General features: G+C 33.9%; 4 protein-coding genes and 1 non-coding gene across 5 annotated transcripts; 3 read left to right on the forward strand and 2 right to left on the reverse strand.

The window, feature by feature from the left end:
* Positions 1–4,156: 4,156 nt before the first annotated feature.
* Positions 4,157–6,483, forward strand: LOC108195821 (trihelix transcription factor ENAP1). The gene is made up of 2 exons (XM_017362783.2): positions 4,157–4,378; positions 4,912–6,483. The coding sequence occupies exon 2, from the start codon at positions 4,988–4,990 to the stop codon at positions 6,155–6,157; it is 1,170 nt and encodes a 389-aa protein (XP_017218272.1). The 5' UTR covers positions 4,157–4,378; positions 4,912–4,987; the 3' UTR covers positions 6,158–6,483.
* A 253-nt stretch (positions 6,484–6,736) lies between these two features.
* On the reverse strand, positions 6,737–9,929 carry LOC108195819 (pentatricopeptide repeat-containing protein At3g16010). Its single transcript, XM_017362782.2, has 3 exons — positions 9,790–9,929; positions 9,212–9,344; positions 6,737–9,107 (listed from the first exon to the last, which is right to left on the reverse strand). The coding sequence occupies exons 2-3, from the start codon at positions 9,285–9,287 to the stop codon at positions 7,270–7,272; spliced, it is 1,914 nt and encodes a 637-aa protein (XP_017218271.1). The 5' UTR covers positions 9,288–9,344; positions 9,790–9,929; the 3' UTR covers positions 6,737–7,269.
* Positions 9,930–11,307: 1,378 nt separating this feature from the next.
* On the forward strand, positions 11,308–11,958 carry LOC108195071 (F-box protein At5g07610). Its single transcript, XM_017362004.2, has one exon. The coding sequence runs from the start codon at positions 11,308–11,310 to the stop codon at positions 11,956–11,958; it is 651 nt and encodes a 216-aa protein (XP_017217493.2).
* A 1,911-nt stretch (positions 11,959–13,869) lies between these two features.
* TRNAL-CAA (transfer RNA leucine (anticodon CAA)) lies at positions 13,870–13,953 on the forward strand. Its single transcript has one exon. It is a non-coding gene; the product is annotated as a tRNA-Leu (tRNA).
* Positions 13,954–14,407: 454 nt separating this feature from the next.
* LOC108196185 (heat shock 70 kDa protein 14) lies at positions 14,408–20,365 on the reverse strand. The gene is made up of 10 exons (XM_017363347.2): positions 20,150–20,365; positions 17,426–18,600; positions 17,003–17,227; positions 16,776–16,871; positions 16,416–16,619; positions 15,976–16,170; positions 15,753–15,899; positions 15,527–15,676; positions 15,309–15,439; positions 14,408–14,912 (listed from the first exon to the last, which is right to left on the reverse strand). Exons 2-10 carry the CDS (start codon positions 18,593–18,595, stop codon positions 14,708–14,710), a joined length of 2,523 nt encoding a protein of 840 aa, XP_017218836.1. The 5' UTR covers positions 18,596–18,600; positions 20,150–20,365; the 3' UTR covers positions 14,408–14,707.
* Positions 20,366–21,868: the final 1,503 nt, after the last annotated feature.

Raw genomic sequence — 21,868 nt, forward strand, 5'->3', positions numbered from 1 at the left:
AAATGAAGTTGCAACTGCAGTTGCAAAAGTTGCAACTGCAGTTGCAACTTCATTTGTAACTTTTGCAACCTCATTTGCAACTATATATAGTTTTCAGTTGCATTTAGTTGCAACTGAGGTTGCAAATGAAGTTGCAACTGCAGTTGCAAAAGTTGCAACTGCAGTTGCAACTTCATTTGCAATCTCATTTGCAACTATATATATATATCTACTTATATATATAATAGCCCAACAGGTTCGTGTCAAGCCTCCCTCCTGAGCAAATAAATTACCTAGCTCCGAACCCGAGCCTAACTCCGAACCTCACTCATCCTCATTTATATAAAAAAAATTGTTATTTTTAGGAATTGAACCCAAGACCTCTCCAACATGAATACACAGCTCAAACCACTTGAGCTACACAATCAATTGATTTGTTATTCAAAAGCATTAATCACATACATTAAACCTGTTGTATTTATATTCTTTTCAATATCTTATTTATCTGATATAAGTTATTATTTCAGTTAACCCGCATATATTATTTACATGATAGATTAATATCTATAAATTAAGTATTTACATAAATAAATTTAAATTTGAAAAAGAATCTAAATAATCGAGCTCGAACCATGTTTCAGATTTCTAAAAATAGATACAATTCATATTCGAATAAAAATGAGATTTCAGTGAGCATCTTTGAAAGGAAGAATCGATGGACTTTTAACATGGACTTTGTCATGTTAATTTTTTTTTTAAAATTATAGATATAAGAATAATGACAAAAAAATCAAATTTGGTGTTAGAAAATATATCTAGATGATGTGATTTTGATGATATATGAATTTGAAATATTATGACTTGTGATATAAAAGTGAATTTAGGGAAATTCTAAATTGTTAATCAAAAGGCAACCAAATTATAATAAACAGCGTTTATGTGACCTACTAAAAATAATTGAGTTATAAATTTTATTTGGTTAAAATAAAATAACACAGAGAAATAAGTTATATATATTAAAGTCTTAAAACTATAATTTTAATATGCAATCAATCAATATATAACATACCAGTTAAATAAAATGATGCAAACTACAATTAAATTAATTAATAATTTTACCAATTAAACTAATAAAATATAATTAATTCTGAACCGGACAATCCGACGCGATATGGTGAAAACTACTATCTGACTCAACGGGACTAAAACAAGAATAGTTTTCCCATAATCTAGAATATCGAATACCTGATTTGATTTTTAACATTGAACATAATATGCTACATTGCTCACCCTAAAAAATACAAGTACCAAAATATTTAAAAGTGTGCGTTTGCACAAAGCTAAAAAAGTGATTACACAACTAATTAAACTAAGTATTTCATGTTATTATAAACTTCATGGTTCCTAACTCATATATACTCTCTTTTTGCTATTTGAAATTCCAAAAAATCATTTTGAGATCTAAGAAATTAAAGTACTGTATAATTGATCTGAAAATTAAAGGGTAAGCCACATCAAAGGTGTCAAAAAATTTTGTGTACAATTATAAGGTTAGTAGTTCAATTGATGCTTTTATAATAAAATAAGGTATGGGTCTTTTTACATACAATATATGTTATAATTTCTATTTATACAAAGTGTGCGCAACATATGCCGAAAAAAAATGTGTTTGATGATGCCTATCATGTATCACTTAACTATTAAGCAAACCTACGCTAAAAAAAAAAGAAATAAATTTAAAACAACGTGGACCACACATCTTCATCTAATCATGATTTAGGATATCATAATTCACATATCAAGAATAAGTTTTCATCAAAATCATGTTATATTAGATGAAATAATCTAATAATTTTCAACAATAAATTACAGATACTATTAATGAGGCATAATATATTTAAAATCAAAAAGTAAAATCATTTTGAGATCTAAGACATCGAAGTACTATATAATTGATATGAAAATTAACAGGGTAAGCCACATCAAAAGTGTCAGAATATTTTTGGGGTACAATTATAAGCTTAGTAGTTCAATTGATACTTTTATAATAAAACAAGGTATGACATACAACATATGTTTCAATTCCTATTTGTACAATGTGTGTGAAACATATGTTAAAATCCGCCACATCATGTATCACTTAGCTATTACGCAAACGTATGATCAATAAGAAGAAATAAATTTAAAACAACGCGGATCACACATCTTCATCTAATCATGATTTAGGATATCGTAATTCACATATCAAGAAAAAGTTTTCATCAAAATTATGTTATATTAGATGAAATAATTTAATAATTTTCAACAATATATTACATATACTTTTAATGAGGTATAATATATTTAAAATCTAAAAGTTTCAATATTAATTTCGAATATGATTTTAAATATATAAATAATATGGTAGTGGCCTCTATATCCTAACGAATTTGAATATAAAAAAATCAGTTCAAATAGAGTTTTTGATCAATAATTTTTTTTAAAATATAGTACTTATTCTTACCATTAATGTTATTAGGTTTCAAATATTTCATTTTCATGTTTACATATTTTGTCAAAGAATAAAACGTAACAGTTACATTCGAAATAGTACGAAGACACATGGATATTATTTAAAATACAAACACAAACTAGAGCCCGTGCCTCGCACGGGCTTTTATGCTAGTATATAGGTAGATGTCGAAACAGAGGTCGAAAATGGCAACTGAAAACTAGAAGTTGCAACTTACAATTTTCAGTTGAACTAGTTGCAATTGCAGTTGCAACAGTTGCAACTTTCTATTTTTATTTGCAACTTTTGCAACCTCATTTGCAACTTTTGCAACCTCATTTGCAACTTTTACGGCTGCGCCGCCCAAGGTTGCAAATGAGGTTGCAAAAGTTGCAAACCGTATTTTTGAAAAAAAAAATTAATGAAAAGGTATTTTTAAAAACAATGAAAAAGATGGTAGTATTTTTAAAAATATAATTTTACAGATGGGTATTTTTAAAAAGATCCCAATAATAATTGTATTAATTTTTTATAGGTAAAAATATTTGTTTACACATGATTTTTCGGATTTCGTTTTCTAAATAAAAATATAGATTTTAGTTTTCTGTTCTAAAAAAATTAATAAAATATATTTAAAAATATATCATTTACATCTTAAAATACGTTTAAAAGGTTTTAATTACTAGTATTTTGTCAAATATTCAATTAAGAGTTAGTAATGTAATGTAAATGTTAAAATAAGTTTGAATAATTATTTTTCGTATCTATATTATTAACATTTTTAATGAGTAGGTTATATTTATTTTTGATAAAATTATGTTGAATGTCCAATCAATAAGTTAAATCTAAACCTAATACATAATTAGGTAGACAAAATCATACTCGTAACAAAATAGATATGTATAACTTAATATATTACAAATATAAATATAAATTAATCATATAAGTACTAACATAAATAAAATTGTTCTTACCAAAAGTGATTTCTGACTTTAAATTGGATAAATGACATTTTATATAATGAGTTAAAAAGTTCTTTTTCGTCACATAACAATTCAAATTATTATTTTAAAATTAAAATGATAGTTTAAAGGAAGCATAGTTTTGAATAATGCCAATTTAATTAATCAATCACCCAATTGATTATCATAAATTACTATGATATTTCGTTTCTAAAATTTGATTAATCAGTACATATTTTTCTAAAATAAAAATAATAATTTCAATAAATAAAATATTATTATATCGATCTAATATGAATGATCAGATTCTATCATCAATAATTTTAATTTTCACACTGACCAACTTTAATTTTCACTCCAATAATTTTTATGTTCACTTTTTGCTACACTGCCGCATAAAAGATAATAACTTTAACATTGCTCATATACATATTTAATCAAATTTTATTATCAAAAATTTAGTTTTTTTTCGAAACTATCAAAACTTTAGATATTTATAAATTATTTATACTACAAAATTATATAATCACTATACTAACCTTCAACTCATCTTCTTCACTTAACAACTCTCAAAGTGAGTTGACTGACTATTAATGCTTGCAATCCAGTCCATTGATTATGACTCACCCATTTAAGATTAGCCAGATGGCCCAAATCAGTTTGAGTCTTTGACAGAGCAGTGACCTGGTCCAACCAATCATAAACATACATTAACTTATAGTTCAACTGGTGGGTGAGTGTTGATTTATTACACAACATACACCTCATCCTTTCACACTTTCCTTCTTTCCTTATCCCCAATTCCCAAACAAACCCTAACATGGTCTAATTAGCCCCTCTTTTCTCTTACAACAAAATCTTGACTTTTTTGTACTTGCTAAACTGCTCAAATCTTGCAGAAAGTTGCAGATTCTGAGTTGAACTCAAGTTTATGTCTGAAATTGAGGTTAGGATCTTGGGCTTTTCTTAATTTTTGTTTGAATTTATGTTAAAGTTGTGATTTTTATTGTAAAGATTAGTGTTTTTTTAACTTTTGAAGACTTTAAGTTCTTGAGCTCATGTTTATGCTTGAAATTGAGGTTAGAATCTTGGGCTTTTCTTTGATTTTGGTTTAAATTTATGTTAAAGGTGTGCTTTTTATTGTAAAGATTAGTGTTTTTTTCACTGTTTGAGTTCTTGAACTCATGATTATGTCCAAAATTGAGGATAGAGTCTTGTGTTTTACTTGATTTAGGTTAAATTTATGTTGAAGGGGGTGATTTTTATTGTAGAGATGGGTGCTTTTTAACGTTTTATGAGTTGGTTTTTGTGTCATGAGTGTTTTTGTTGAATATGTTGCTAATTTGGGAGATTAGTGTTCTGTAGATATAGATGAATAATTGTTATTATTCATGGGGTTGTAGATGTACTAGAAACTTCAAAGATGGAAATAGTTAGTTATGATTTAAAGTCTTGATTTGTGTTGATTTGTTTTGGTAGATTACTTGTGGAGTTCCTAGTTTTGGAATTTCGGAAGAATATATTGGTTAGGTTTTTGAGAACTTGCTATTTTTGAATGGATGATGCTGAGGACCCTTATTCTGAGTCTCGAGGTTTTGAGTCGTCACAGTGTCCCAAGATTCGTGTCCGGAATGTATCTTATCCTCGCAATGATGGTGATCAATATGTGGAAGGTGATGATGACACCGAAGTTGACGAACCAAATGAAGAAGAGGAAGAGGAAGAAGGTGATGGTAATGAGGAAGATATTATTCAGCTGAATGGTAAGGCCGAAGATGTCAGTGATGAAGATGATGTTCTAGATGAAGAGGGAAATGAGGATGGGGATGATAGCGATCATGATGACGAAAATAATTCAAATGATTATAGGAGGATAGAAAGTGATCTACACAGACAACCGAAGAAGAGGAAGATGAAGAGCTTGCTATCAAGTTATGAATTTGCTCCTCGAGTTCCAGCTCCTTTAGCTATGACTAAATCAGTTCCAAAGCCATCTCATGGTGGTCGGAATGCACTTTCAGACTGGACTGAACACGAGACTTTTGTTCTACTAGATGCTTGGGGTGATAGGTTTCTTCAGCGTGGAAGGAAGAGCCTTAGATCTGAAGAATGGCAAGAAGTTGCGGAGAAGGTCTCACAGCAATCAAAACTTGTAAGGACTGACACTCAGTGTCGTAACCGTTTAGATACATTGAAGAAGAAGTACAAAAAGGAGAAGATGAAGCTACAGGGAATGATGGATACAACTAGTAAATGGGTGTACTTTAAAAAGATGAACATGTTATTGTCATCAACGCCACAGCAACCAAGGCTTTCACGTAGAGTGAATTCTGTGAACTCTGAGTATGTTACCCAGTACACCAGGGTACCCTTGAATCGCGCCTGTGGTATAGATGAGTTGAGTAATAGTCCAGAAAATTCAGAATCTGTCGAGGCCGAGGAAAAGGGTTCAGATCTGCTTCCACCAAAGCGAACAAGCAGAGTGGATGGAGGTTCTTTCAGATTGCTTGCAGAATCTATTACAAAATTTAGTGATATTTATGAGAAGATTGAGAGTAGCAAAAGGAAACAGATGTTAGAGTTGGAAAGAATGAGGATGGACTTCTTCCGTGAACTGGAAATGCAGAAGAGGCAGATATTAGAAAGAGCAAGCGCGGAGATTGCAAGTATACGCCGAGGAGATGATGAACAGAATGACGATTCTGCTGAGAATTTCAGTAATTGAGGCATCTGTTTTTTTTTTTTATCTTAGTGCTAAGGATGGACTTTTTAGCAAACTTGAAATGCTGAAAGACTGCTATTGGAAAGCAAAGGCTGAGAGTGCAGATAATGGTTCTGCTAAAATTTTCAGTCCTGTTTTTCAAATCCTGCATCGGATATTTACCTAGCTGTGTATCGTATAGACGTATACTATCCAGGCATCATCCATTCAGGATCTAATGTTTGAGGCAATAAAGTTGCTGGCATAAATGAATGTATTTGTTTCAATAAAGAAACTTTGTATGTGATTCAGTATGTTAATCCAAGCACCATTCTTAATTTTTTAGCTTATATTGATGAAGAATGACATTCAGAGTGCTCGACAATAATAGGAGATTTGATGGTATCAATCTGAACTCAACTTCAAGTTTCCAAATGACATATCCAACCATTACACGGATGGTTACCAGGTAAGTAACCCTAGCCGGTTTCCGGTGGGTTAGAGAGCTAGCGGAAAATGTTTTTAGTGTTAAGAATTCTGTATTATCAACAAGATTAATGGATCCTAACTGCAAATACATAACTTATGCTCCAATGTGCAAAGTTTACTGCAAAACATGAAAACTAGATGCATCACAAGATGTTATTTTCATTGCTGATTCACTTCTATTTCTCTGATGTACTGAATTTTTGAAACACTGGTTTCAACAGCTAAAAATTAGTAAATGAGCTTGTACCTGGGAAAAAAGAACTGTATATTAATTATTTCCTACTTTCCCAGCTGCTACATCTTCAAATATATATCTCTATTATGCACCAACCAGACTGTAGTGCCATCTGACTATCTGAGCAGTTTCTGTATACTGTCTTGACTTGGTACACAAGTGTAGTTTTTTCCGTCGATAACAACATTTCAACCGGTTATAAGGATCTGCGTCAAAATTCTTAAGTTATCAGCACCGGAAAATTTCTTGTATGAACGTAAAGTGCATACACCGGATGATCCTCCCTAAGAACAGGAAGCCAGTAGCCATCCACAACTTATACAATGTGTGTATGTGTTTGTACCAGCTCAACAACGATGGTCTAGCTATACCGAAAGGCACGGGTGTCCATAAAGAACCAGGCCAGGTTTCATCAAATTGCATGGGTCTGGTCTATATCAATCTTACCGACAGCCTCGAGTATTGAAGAGTAAGTGATCATATCATATTCAAACCCATTGGAACGCATCTCTTTCATTAGTTTTGCAGCTTCCTCAAACATACCGGCACGACTGAAACAGCTGAGAACAGTGTTGTAAGTGACTGCATCTGGCTTTAGGTTCGAGTGCTTCATCTTCATAAACATTTGCACTGCCTGTTCTGGGCCCCCAGATCTAGCCAATCCATTCAGTATTATATTATGTGAATTTAAATCAGGAGTGCAACCATTTTCTTCCATGGTACGAAGCAAGGAATGAGCATCATCTATCAACCCTGCCCTCACCATCCCTGACATGAGAGCATTATATGCGTATATGTCTGGACAGCAACCGAGGTTTTTCATTTCATTAAACATATTTACAGCTTCACCCATACGCCCACATTTACCAAAATGTTTAATCATAACAGCATATACACGAGCACTGGAAGATCCACAATTCTCTTTTAATTCTTGAAATAACTCATTGGCAGCTTCATATCTTCTGGATTTTCCAAGAGCATTGATCAGGCTGCAATAGGCAGCTGGACATGGAGGAAAACCCTTCTCATCCATTTCCTCGAGCAACAGCAAAGCTTTTTCTATTCTGTTTGCCTTGCAAAAACCATCAATCAATATAGAGTAGGTGAAAGAGCTAGGAACAAAGCCATTTGTCTTCATCCTCTCAAACCACAAAGAAGCTTCAGACGCAGGAGCTTTGGACTCAAATAGCACTTTGATGACAGTGTTATAGGTCACCACATTCGGTTCACAATTAAAGGATTTCATATCTTCAAAAAGCTTCAGAGCATCAACCAGACGTCCAGACCTGCCCAAAAGGTTTATAACGTTGTTCATAAGCACAACATCTGGCTTGCGACCCTCTTTTAACATATTCAAAAATATGTTGTAACCTTCTTCAGGTTTCCCAGCTTTCCAGAGGCCTTTTATTAACTCTGTGTACGTATAGACGGTCAAAACACAACCTGATTCTCTCATTTCCTTAACTAATGCAAGCGCTTCCTCAACCCTACCAGACTTAAAGTGAATAGCCAGCAAAGTAGTATATATCTTTGGAGTGGGATGCAATCCATAATCCTTCATTTCATAGAACAACCTGAGAGCAGAATCATCACGACCCAATTTCCCAAAAGAAGATATTAGTGCACTGTACGTAAATGTATCAGGAAAACAGTTATGTTCATTACACATCTCATTATAGAGCTCATGAACTTTTTCGTGGTGACCTTGTTGCATCAGCATCAAGATTATGGAATTATAAGTGCTTATGTTTGGATTGCATTTGCGACTTTTGATTTGGTAAAACACAGATAGTGCCTTGTTCACCATCTTAGCTTTGCCCAAAATTCTAACAATCTCAGATAAATCAGTTGGATCTATGAGACACGTGCCTCGAACCATCTCTTGGATCGTCTTCCCCATTTCTCCAACCATTCCGACATCATCAAGACAACGAATGAGAGCCATGTAAGTAGTAGAATCATGCTCAAAATTTCTCCTCTTTCCAGCCCACCTAAAAAAATGGATCTTCACATTGATATCAACATCTATGTTCAATACCTCACGAACTAATCTGTGATCAACTCTCATCTTAAGCACCTCTAAAGCCTTTTCGGCATCTGGACCCCACTTAAATATCTTAAGAATCCTAATAAACCTCTCATCTAAAACCCTAGCTGAACTGTTCCTCTTTACCGATGTCCGATTCCTCGAAAAATTTTGTGTTTCTTCACTCGGAGTTGACAACCGGAACATCTTGACGATATCTGATTCTAAAACAGTAAACAAGTAAGTTTCATTAAATAACTCCCCTTAACTCAACAACACTACCACAAATTTAACTAGTCTTACAATCAATACCGTAATTCATATATACCTGTTTGCTTAATTCTTTGACATAAATAACGCGTAGTCGACAATGATCGACACAAACCAATCTTCCCTGGCATCATTTTGATAATTTACCTTCAGTAATTTGACAACATTGCTCATACACCTTCCACGAGAAACTACACTCAAAATGTACATACAAAAACACAAAAGTCAATATATCACGTGAGCTCGTGGGTTTACCCGGTGCGCACCCAAAGGGTAGCGGCTGCGGGTTCCTACGTTTAAAAAAAAAAAAAAAATCACAAGAAAATGACACCCAGATGTAAAAACAGTAGAAACAAACAAAATATATATTCAAAATCTTGAAATTTCAGAAACTATAACATGCCCTTAAATTCAATAACATATAGTGTGAAACCAAAGCTACAAAACAGTGAGAAGTCAATAACAAAGCTATAAACTTCACAAGAAAATCACACCCAGATGAAAAAACAGTACAAACAATCGAAATACATAATCAAAATCTTGAAATTTCAGAAATCATAACATGCCCTTAAATATAATAACACAATCAAGTGTTATAGCTATAAGAATAATGAGTTACATTGAAAAAGATTGTACCTTTAGGCCACAAGTTGAAACAATTTGTCAAGAAAATGATATAATTAGCTGTTCTAATTAAAAAGAGAAATGCTTCAAAGCTTCAAGTTTTGTGTTGTACAGTCTTGGAATCTTGTTTGCAGAGAAGGATTAGATGTGGGCTGACCCGATACAACTACAAGTGGGCTATCTCTATTTTTGCGTCTAGCCCATTTTGTTTTGTTGTATTTGGGCCTGACCTACCTTGATATTCAGAAAAATGTGAACAGCTAGCCTACCCCAGAATCTATTGAAATAAAATTCCGCTGGCAAAAAAAAAAATTCCATGCATGTTTTAACAGCAAAGAATAAGAAACGTCATCATTGTCTTATTTTGCTTTTTAAATGATTTTATCTAAATATTTATTTTATATTTTGAGTTATTGTAATTTGAAATTGTTCAATTTTTTGATATTTTTTAAAAGTGCGAAAGTTTTTCAAATAAAAGAGATACATATAAATGTTTACAAATACAATATACTTAACTTAAATGCCCAAAAAAATCAATGTAACTTACCATTCTGTTTTTTTTGAAATAAGCTCTTAGTTATATTATTATTTTTTAAGTTATTTTTGCGGCTCGTGCCGGTGGCCTGCGATTTTAGACATAACAATTAAACAACCTGTAAAATAATCCTAATTTGGATGAATATATTCGTTGCCAGATTTTTTTACAAGGAAAGTTATTAACCTCGTCAAATTAATAATTTTGTCAATTAATAGTCTTGATAATCAAAATTTCGATGAGCATATTTATCTATGGAGTCTGTGGAGATTTTAGCGGATAGAAGCGGGTTAATCGAATGTGACCTAATCATCTGTTTTTATAATTTCACCTACTTCGGGTGTCTTGGCTCTTGGCTTTACCCTAAACGCCAGTGTAGCAAAAACAGAAGCATAAGCATGGGATTTTGTAAGAAGAAGAAGAAGCAGCAGCATAAGCATGGGAAAGAACATGCCCAACTGAAATCCTCCTCCTCTCAAGCTGTTGTTGACAACGATGATCTTTTAACATTAATCTTGTTGCATGTGCCTTGGAAAAAACTAATTTCCTTGAAGTGTGTTTCGAAACAATGGCTCTCACTCATCGCCAATCCCCACTTGATTCGCCTCCGTAGTTTGCATCCTCTCCCCACCTCTGCTTTCTTCTTTCATATACCATGTAAACTAAAGCAACTACTCTATTTCGTCCATCTAGAACATCCAGACACCCCCTCTCCCTTCAGTACCATGAAATCTACCGACACTTTTAATCCAAGACAGGTTGTTTTTGTTGAGATCATGTCATGGCATCTTTCTGTGCTCTAGTTGTAGTCTCATCGATGTCTTCGTAGAACGAAAAAGGAGATATTATGTTTGTAATCCCTGCACTAATCAAGTAGATACCCTTCCTAAACACCCTTGTCACGATGACTCTATCCCTCACATCGACTTGATTTTTATCCTTCAAAGTCACTTCACTACAAAGTTATTTCCCTTTTCACTACAACTCGAGAGATAATGCTGATGTTGGTGAATTTTATATTTACTCCTCTGAAACGGGGACTTGGGAGAAGTTGTATCAAGTCTTTATGTCCAGCTCCGCGGATTAGTTGGTTCAAGGCGGGTGTTTATTGGAATGGAGGTATGCATTGGTTAAGTGAATGCTCTGAAACGCAACCTAGTTCTGATGGTTTTTATTTTAATGTGGACAAAGAAAGGTTACAAACATTTCCAAGCCCTCCTATGGCTATTAAGGAATTTCACTACAGTTCATACTTTGGGGAATCTCAAGGCCATTTGCATTACGCTGAGGTTTGTCCTTATGACCCTTCACTCAATGTGTATGAGATGAAGAGCGATTACTCAGGCTGGTTTGTCAAGTACCAAATTGATCTTGTTCCTATTTCCAAAGCTTTCCCAGTGATGAAAGAACGCGCTTATTATTCTGGTGAAAGTTTTAATGCTGCTGTTGCTTTACTTGTAAGAACAGACAATTTCAAGGAGGATTCGTTCTTGGTATTGGAACTACCTGGTCAGATCATACATTACAATCTCGTTGACAGAAGTTTCAGAGTCATATGTAACTTTGGTGAAGACTTGCAAAAACGTCGTCTCAGTCTTTGCTATTACAGTTGTGGAGGCTTGAAAGCTTGGCCGTACAACCAATGAAGAGAATAAGGCAGGGAAAACCCGTTTTTCTTGTAGTGAGTTTTTCTTTTTCAAGTTTGTATTTTTATTTGAGAATTAGTAAGATAATCAGTTTAATCTCGGCCTAATGTTAGTGGCATTGTTGGTGTTGAAGTTCTTGCTATTGCGCAGATTTGCTATTGTTATTAATCTAAATCTAATTGCTATTGTGAAACTTGTCGCTTGGCATATAGATCATGATTATTTTTATCGGTTTTGTATTTACAAGAACGTGGGCATGTATAAGAGGCTTAGAAGATGCACATCTTGTTCTCAATTAACATTGATCCCGTTGTAGTTACAGCACTCTTTCTCTTGTACCATTGATCAACACAGTGATAAGTATATTGTTCTACATTTTTATCTGGTCTGTGTTTCGAAGCTGTAGTGTTTTTCTTCCTTCTGATTGCCTGCTACATTTACTAAAATTCAAAACAAAATCTGATGCTCTCAGTAACTAAAGCAAGGGATTTTATAAACCTGACTTGAAGTGAATCGATACCAAAGTTGTATTTATTTTTGTATTGGGATAGACATGTTTATTTTCTAGTAATTTGTTGCTCTGTTTTGCGAATTTTATGATTTGGTTTAGCTTCTTGGTTGCAAGGTTTTTTATCCGTGAATTATGATGCTTGATACCTGCAAAATTATCAGAATTCTTCTTTCTGCTGCAGACTTTCTTGGCGAATTCTGCATGATTTTGACTATTTTCTATCCTGCAACAGACTTTCTGCAGGGTTTTAAGCATCTGCCGATTTCTACTAAAGAATTGTACTGCAGATTTCCTTAGCTGCAGGCTCTTTGTGCTACTGTAGTGTTTTCAGGATGACTGGCATAGTGTTTTATTTGGAATGGCTCATGTTTCCGCAGTAATTTTGTATCAGTGTGAAGTAACAAGTACTAATAATCGATTAAACTGGATTGTGATAAGAAGTATATTGGTAATTGGTTTAAGGAAGAAGTTCTGAGAGCCAAACTAATAATATATTTGTTTTTTGTTATGCAAACATCTTATGCTTTCAATTCAATAGCACTGATGATCTTGTTAATTTATGTAATTTATACCAACATGTCTGCTACTTCTGGGTTGGCTATTTGGTTTAAAATCCTAAAGAAGCAGTTATATTTAGATGTAAAAATGATAGCTGTCAGCCTGTCACAAGAAGGGTGTTGTTACTTGCTTCTGACTTCTGAGATATCAATGATATCATGACTTCTTGTTAGTACAGTATATTAGATGATGATTATTTAATTAGGCTTGTCTTTAGATTTTTCTTTGCAGTCTTGCATAAAGCCTTCATCTTTATATTGTCAAGGACACATTTCTAAAACATTCTGTACATGCCAAGTAATGGTGTTGGTGAACCAAGCAGCAGACACTGGGACTGGAACTTTTACTTCAGACGATTATTTTTTGTCCATGTTTTCATGACCCAAATGAAAAGAGGTACAAATAATTTAATTTAGTAATTTTTTAATAACTTATCAAGATTTATTTATTAAGTTTTCAATTTATTATTTTTCACATATAAAAGACAATAAAATTTGATTTATATAAAAATATATATGGAATCTAATTACCAAACACATATACAAAGTAATAAACAACTTCTCTTTCCGTTTCCGGAACTTAAACAAACAAGTAAAGAAACTCTGGATCATTCCTTTCCATTCCGTCTATTTTTCTTTCTGTATTCTACACTGTCGGCACTAAATCATACTCCCTCAGATGAGAATGATTGTTAATATTTAGATGTGTCACAAAATTTATCTGTAAGAAAATTGTGTGATGATAATTTAAACTTATGTATCTTTTCACAATTTCATGATGAGTGTATGATTCTTGTGCAATGTCTGCTTATAAAATTGAAGATTTTAAAATAATACTTCATTGTCAGGATGGCCGAGTGGTCTAAGGCGCCAGACTCAAGTTCTGGTTCTCGTGAGAGAGCGTGGGTTCAAATCCCACTTCTGACATTTTTTTTTGACAAAAATAAAATTAATATTCTCGCTGTTCAATTTTTCTAGTGCAGTTTTCTTGTTTTTTGCTCCAAAATATATGAGTTTTGACAGGAGATAAAAAAACAGGACAGAGTCTAATTAATTTACCAAGATTAAATACATCTTCCTCTTTATTATGAATTCATGAAAATACCATTCAAATTTTATCATTTCGTTTATCTATTACTTGTAAAGGTTCAACTATAATAATGTGCATTTTAAGGTTTATTTAACAAGTCAAATACTGCTAAATTTTCTTTTTTGAAGAAGTCTACTACAAAATATTCACAAAACTCATGTACCACAGATTGGACTGCAAAATCCAACCCTTGATCCTTGAAAACCTCATTTATCAAAAGAGTTGAAAATATCTGCCTGGCTTGAGTATATGATATCCACACTCAAAGTAGCAGTGAACTGAAAAAATAAATTAAAAGAGCAAAAATTTTGATAACCAGACTTTTGATATAAGTTTTCTATAGCACCAGGGGAAATTGGAAGTTCACTGCGAGAGAGAATTTTTCCCACAAGTCGGTTCCAGAAAAATGTTTCCGAAGACCTGTATTGCATACAGGTGTAACAGAATTTGCTAAACATCATAGAAAAGAACGGCTTTACAGACCAACATACAGAAACAAAGTCGCTCATTCTCCACCCCTCTTAAAACTCAAAAAAATTCCACATCACAATGACCGATGGCTAATCTATAGTAAAGAAGTAAAACTACAGATTATGCTGCACTTGCGGGTGTTTCAGTTTCCATTGGCTCTTCAGAGGCCAATGGGACTTCGGTTCCAGGTGTGTTACTAGCGTCTTTGTTGGGGTCACCAGAATTTTCTGCACCATGAAACTGCTCACTGCTTGGAGATGAAACTTCAGGTGTGACTGGCTTAGCTGCCTTTGGTTTTGGTTTTGTCATTATCGGTCTGCAGAACCTGTACCGAGAGAAGCAATTAATATTACAACATGGAATACTCGAGCAAGAAACAGGAACATAGTAACATGTAAATACCAATATGTAAAGCCTTAGTAATCCTTCAATTATTTTAGTAGTTCGACCATAAAGGATATGTTTAGCTACAACATGGCATAAAATTATCTTGCAGGCAGCATTCAGTTGTATAATAGTAAATGAGATATTATTAACGTATATACATATGCCCAGATCCAAGAAACTATTAACACTACTAGAGCTACCTACCCAGGAAATTAGTAACACTGCTAGACCTACCTTGAGACGTAAACCAAAACAACAACACACAAAATTCGGGGTGGGACGAAACAATAAAAGAAACAATTTTGTAGTGCATCCTACATAAGCGGACCTTTACCTGTCAAGAGCTTCAGCTTTCTTTTTCAAATCAGCTGACAAGAGAACTGGAGTAGCATGTTTTGGTAATGAGTCCTGGTGCTGCTTTTTCTCCCTTAACCAAGCTTCAGCATCCGCACATTCCTTCAGAACCTACACATTCAGACATTTAAGAGCTATGGTGAATTACAATTCATCTTAATACCAAGTATGAGAACAGAATATCTGAAACTTTGCTACCTTCTCTTTCTCAGCAATGTCAATGTGATCAAACTTAGAATCAGGTGACATTACTGCTTCTCTGTAGCTATTAATGCAATAAACTAGTTGATCAACCACAGATCCCCTCTCCAAGTGTTCCTTGTAGCGCAGCTCAACAGGATCACCACGCTGCAAGTACCTTCAGTCAATTTGGAATACATAGAACAATAATTAAAACAAAAACAAATTTGGCACAGCTATTAACCTTTTTCAGTTCTTCAAGCTTGGCAACATATACACCCTTGGTCTCATCCTCACCATCTTCATACAACCAATCTTCAACCTGCTGAAGGATGGCGGTGAACTCCTCTCTCTCCGGATCAGTTACAAAGTCATGATATTTGTCATGTAGCTGGGAGAAAACACAGATGTAAGACAAAATACTCAAATAACCATGATAAATGGTTTAATGTTAAACTATAGCAAACCTTGTTTCTCATGTCATAGACATAAGCCTCCACAGCATTCTTTTTGTCTTTGGTTTCTTCCATAACTCTATCTTGCAATGCCATTTCAAATTCCTTCTCCACAGCTTTCTGCACATCCGTAGGTTGCATTCCGCCGTAAACTAGCTCTGTCACTGGTATGTCAGTCTTTTTCACCTTCTTCTTTGGAACCTCAACCTACATTAGAATATAATAATCCATTAAACAGGTTGGACACCATGTATTTAAATGAGATAATATTTAAAACGTTCGGAATACAAATTAGAAAGTAAAGAGCATAGGCTGTAGAAGAACAGTTATGTCATGAAAGAGAAGTAATACAATCAGCAGATGACAAAATTGATGTTACTAAGCACAACACCATAAAAATAGTTGTTTATGTGCAAAGCATCTTGCTAAACATTCCAAAGAATTTGTCTGACCTTGGATTCCGTTTCCATTTGGACAGGGACGTCTCCTTGAGCACCATTGGCAGAGCCAGGAGCATTAGCAGCAGTACTCTTTGCATCTTCCATGTCAACATCATTCTCAGCACCACTAGAAGGAGCAGGTACAGGTGGAGATTCATCTGCATCCATCTTTGCAGTCTCTTTAACGACTGGAATCTCAACATCCTCCTCCAGTAGCTGAAATTATTATAAGGAATAAAACATAATGCATATTAGAAGACCTCAAGCTCAAAACGTAATAACAAAAGACATGCCAATAGCTAGGAAGACACATCCATGCTTTTCTCATTAAATTCAAATGTAACAACAAAGTGGGTTATCAGTAGAACTTACTGTTGCCGACTCAATGGACACAACACCATGTAGATTCAGACGAACTTTTACTTTCACTTTTGCTCGTTCACTTTTTGTTGACTGAAAAGGGCCAATCTGTCCAACAATAACGACATCAAAAATAGTAAGATGAAAGATATGTAGCATCAACCACAGACTAATTATGTGGATTAACTTGTTTCTAAACATCAGATGCTGCAGTCTCAAAACCTGAATAATTTCCATACCGTGTATGTGCTGATCATGGCGGGTGCTTGAACTTCATTTACATCAGCATAGTGTACATCTACTGTAAATGTTCCAAACCTGAAGAATGTCAGGGCCTTCACACTAGGTATCGAATTTCCTTTTGGAAAAACAATAGTACTTTGTTGATTGTCCGCTCCATTCTGAGCATCTGGAGCTGTGCCTTTCCATGACAAAGCAATTGTAAATGGGAAGCTCTCATTGACCTTCAAAACCGAAATGAAATCAAAAAAGACTCATAATTACAAATTAAAAAAGAATAATAATAGGTTTTAAATCACGGTGAATCTAATTCGATATATATATACACATATTAAACAAAAAGCACAAACAAGCATACGGAAAAACAACCCTCGACTGAGGTGGAAAACAAATCCCTCCCCATGGACAAAAAATATGCCTACCTGGAATTCTCTCACTTTAAAAGTGGGGCTAAGAATAGCACATTCCAATGCACAACCTTTCGCAACACATTCACTAGCATTCATTGTCCGCCTAGGCTCCTTACCAAAGAACTCCGTCAAAATTTTCATTATTGCAGGTACACGGGACCCCGAACCAACAACCTCAACAGCATATATATTTTCTACAGTCAGCCCTGCCTCTGAAAGAGCTTTCTCCAACGGCTTCTTAACTCGCTCCAGTATCGGAATGCTAATTTGTTCAAACTCGTCTCTTTTGATGAAGCCTCTGACATCCTTCTCGTCCATCAAGCACTCTATATTCAAAGGCGCCTCTGGATTTGCACTGAGAACCTTCTTCAGTTTCTCACATGCAGCACGAAGCCTAAGGGAGGCCCTTGCATTTTGGTAAACATCAATCTTGTATTCGGTCTTGAATTTTTCAGCAAAGTTTTGAAACAGCACTTCGTCAAAATCTCTCCCACCAAGTGACCGATCAAACGCATGGGCTAATATTTTCAGTTGGCCTTTCTTTAAACCAGCTATACATACTTGCATACTAGCATGACCAATATCTACAAAGGCAACATTCAGCTGGTCATTCTCCGGCAAATCAGTCTTGTAAATACCATATGCAAGAGCAGTAGCTGTAGTTTCATGAATGAGTCTAAGTGGGTGCAACCCGGCAATCGTAGCAGCATCTAGAACAGCACGCCTTTGAAGATCAGTGAAATAAATAGGAATCCCAATGCAGCAATCAACCACAGCGGCATTCAGATTCTTCTCCGCTATACTTTTCAGATCTGAGAAGACCATTCCCAATACTTGGGTTGGTGTAAAGCTTCTCATTTCTCCAAGATATTGAGCATTAATTAATGGATACCCATCAGGACCTTCAGTTACAGAAAAAGGGAGTGACTTGATATCCCGCTGCAGTTCAGGATCCGAAAACTGGCGTCCAATCAGCCGCTTAATCTGAGAAATTGTGTTTTTTGGGTTCATCATACTTGAAGCGGCACCAGCTGTTCCAAGGAAACGTTGCTTTTCACCGAAGCATACAATAGCAGGAGTCTCACGTTTAGATTCATCATTCAGTACAACATCAATCCCCCGTTGCCTTGCAACAGCAACAACACCACTCTCATTCCCAAAATCAAAACCAACAACGCTCATCTTCCCTATGGTTCAACACAAAGACCAACAACCAAAATCAAAATAAATAAATTGCTCATAAAGTAATAGCATCTCTAAAAAACTATACCCATACATTAAAGCCTTATCACAATCAAAAACTGTCTTGAGACACTTAAAAGCAAGTCTAATTCAGGAAAAAAATATATGCAGTATAACCTAGGCATGCATCCTAGGTGTAGCTCAGGTTTTTGTTAAATTCAAACAACAAACACCACAGTAAATAAAAGAATTGAGTCAAAACCTAATTAGTCTCAAAAATAAAAACACGTCTTAATAAAAACCAGAATAGTAGATACGATGTTCCAACATTCTATCAGAAATTTATATATTAAACATTCTACTAAAATTTAAATTAAGCGTCAGAGAAATCATCATTCCAACATCGTATAGACCCGGGAGAAATTTATCATCATACAAACATTATATAGACCCATTCAACACGGACATAATTAAGTTGAGATCATCATAAATAACTATAATGGCCAAAAACAGTATGAACGATCTAGAAACGCACACGTAATCATTATCAACGAAATAGTTAACGTCCCAAAACTAAAACAGTCCACTCATTTAAAACCGCTGCCAACCAACTTCGTGGGAACACTCAGAATCATTCAAAAATCCTATCCAAGCATTCAAAGCCAGACTACAACCGACAAAACATAATGCAGCCCAACCTCCAAACCTCCGCATACGAACAACACACACAAACAAATATTGACTTCCAGAATTGATCCCACACACTCCCACCGCAGTCAATTTCCAAATTCAGCTAAACGATAAACAAACACAATGCATCCAATATCAACAACACCCTAACAAAACCCTTAAACTCAATAGTTAATGTCCCAAAATTAAAACAGTCCACTCATTTAAAACCGCTGCTAACCAACTTCGCGGGAAAACTCAGAATCATTCAAAAATCCTATCCATGCATTCAAAGCCAGACTAACACCGACAAAACATAACGCAGCCCAACCTCCAAACCTCCGCATACGAACAACACATACAAACAAAAATTGACTTCCCAGAATTGATCCCACACACTCCCACCGCAGTCAATTTCCAAATTCAGCTACACGATAAACCAACACAATGCATCCAATATCAACAACACCCGAACAAAACCCTAAAACTCAATCATATAGACATAAAGCTCCAAACTTTACCACCAATATCAATATCATAAAGAGTAATCACACGAAATCAACAACCACCAACACAATTTTACATAGATTACGGGAAAAATCTAAAACAAAGCTAAAGTTTCAATCTTCAAATCAACATCAAAAAACACTAATTAACATAGAACCAAGATCAGTCAACACAACTCCACATAAATCACAGTAATTAACCGAGAATTAAGCAAAAGTTTCAATCTTTACATCAAAATATCATACAAAAACAGTAACAAACACAGAATCAACATCAATCAACACAACTCCACTTACAATACAGTAATTCATAGTAAACTAAACGAATTACAGATCTGAAAATTGAGAATTAACAAAACAAAGTGAGTAAAGATCGTACCTTTAGGATGATCACTTTCACGGAGTAGTCAAATTAGTGTGTGCGTTGTGTTCTTTGTGTATGAAATATAAGAGGGGGCAAAAAAAAAATGAAGGGTTTTAATATGTAACGGGAGAAGTGTAGAGGCCTAGAGGGGTCTCGAGCTTGTAAGCTCTAGAATGTTCCGTATTTTGAGTTTGAGTTGGGCTATTTGGTTAATTTCTCTTAAACCCTGGTGTTCTTGTTCTAATTTTTGGTGCTTTCACTAATTTGAAATTTATATTTTAGTGTAAGAATATATGTATTGAAATATGTATAGTAGATTTGTAATTTATAATTGAAAGTGATATAAATGATTAAATTAATTATTACATTTGAATACGTTAAATCCGAATTCAACTTCTAACATAAATATATGATGTTTTATATTCGAATTTTGAGTTAACAAATGTCAGAAATCAATATACTTATATAAAGGAGAAGCGGGGGGCGTGTAGGTGGCGCCTCTCACATCGCTCCGTTCTATTTTTCTAATTTTCTGGAATTTTTGGATGAAAAATATCAAAAAATTAGAATTACCTTTTTTAGTTTCGGGTATATTATAAGCAAATTTCAGAATCTGATTTTGTTATAGATTATTTATGGAATAAAGTAGCTTGAAAGTTTTAATCTGATTTTGTTTCAGATTATTTAATTTAATTATGGGAAAGACAGATTATTTATGGAATATAATAGCTTGAAATTTTTAATCTGATTTTGTTCAGATTATTTAATTATGAGAAAGAGTAGCAAACAAGTCTCTCTACACCTATAAATACACGTATATATCGTAGGGTTTTGGATCATCTAAACACAACCTCCTCTCTCAATACCACAAACCTACCTGATAGTTCTCTTACTCGATTTTTAAAGGAGAAGCGAGAGGCGTGTAGTTGGCGCCTCTCACATCGCTCCGTTCTATTTTTCTAATTTTTTGAAATTTTTGGATGAAGGCGTGAAATTTTTGAAATTTTTGGATGAAGGAGAAGCGAGAGGCGTGTATTTTGGGTGACAATGTAAGAACATGATTACTTTCAAAAAAAAAATAAATAAATTAAGATTCGTCATGTTTTAAATTGTTAATTACGTGTATAAATTTATTTTTATTTTTTCACCATGAATTATAGTCCAATTTTGCAATTTTATATATTAGTATTGGTATTACATTAAAATTTTTATAATATAAATTTATTTTATTCTACAAATCTTAACTTTGAAACATTAATATATTTTTTATAAACAGCCATAAAATTATTTTATTCTACAAATATTAATATTGAATCATTAATATAATTTTTATAGACCGCCGCAACGCGCGGCTTCTCCACTAGTTATGTAATATAAAAATATCATGGACATTTAAAGTATAAATTTTAATATTTCAGGTATATTATATCATATATGTCATGGATGGAATCAAATTTATTTTTAGAAGAAAAATAATTTTGAGTTTTAGATTGAGTTTAAAATCGTGTTTCAAATATATAATATTTCAGTGATAAACTTTATATTTCCGATAGTCTAATTTTATTTTTAACAAATTTTAATTAAAATTCGTCAAAGCGTATATTTTTTGAATAAAATAAAATAACATCGCTATTAATTAAAATGAAAAACATCACCTTCACGTTGTATTCTACACACGTCATCGCTAATTCAACATTATTAGTCTATCAAGTATGACTGCAACACATCATCATT

Source organism: Daucus carota, chromosome 7, assembly GCF_001625215.2.
Source record: "Daucus carota subsp. sativus chromosome 7, DH1 v3.0, whole genome shotgun sequence".
Taxonomy (NCBI): Eukaryota; Viridiplantae; Streptophyta; class Magnoliopsida; order Apiales; family Apiaceae; genus Daucus; species Daucus carota.

Excerpts from the sequence above, each read along its gene's own strand:
- LOC108195821 (XM_017362783.2), top strand. The coding sequence starts at position 4,988 with ATGGATGATGCTGAGGACCCTTATTCTGAGTCTCGAGGTTTTGAGTCG.
- LOC108195819 (XM_017362782.2), bottom strand. The coding sequence starts at position 9,287 with ATGATGCCAGGGAAGATTGGTTTGTGTCGATCATTGTCGACTACGCGT. Across the intron at positions 9,108-9,211 it reads TCAAAGAATTAAGCAAACAG|AATCAGATATCGTCAAGATG; the intron begins GTATATATGAAT and ends TTACTGTTTTAG.
- LOC108195071 (XM_017362004.2), top strand. The coding sequence starts at position 11,308 with ATGCTGATGTTGGTGAATTTTATATTTACTCCTCTGAAACGGGGACTT.
- LOC108196185 (XM_017363347.2), bottom strand. The coding sequence starts at position 18,595 with ATGAGCGTTGTTGGTTTTGATTTTGGGAATGAGAGTGGTGTTGTTGCT. Across the intron at positions 16,872-17,002 it reads CCATGATCAGCACATACACG|ATTGGCCCTTTTCAGTCAAC; the intron begins GTATGGAAATTA and ends ATTGTTGGACAG. Across the intron at positions 15,677-15,752 it reads AGCTTGAAGAACTGAAAAAG|CGTGGTGATCCTGTTGAGCT; the intron begins GTTAATAGCTGT and ends AGGTACTTGCAG.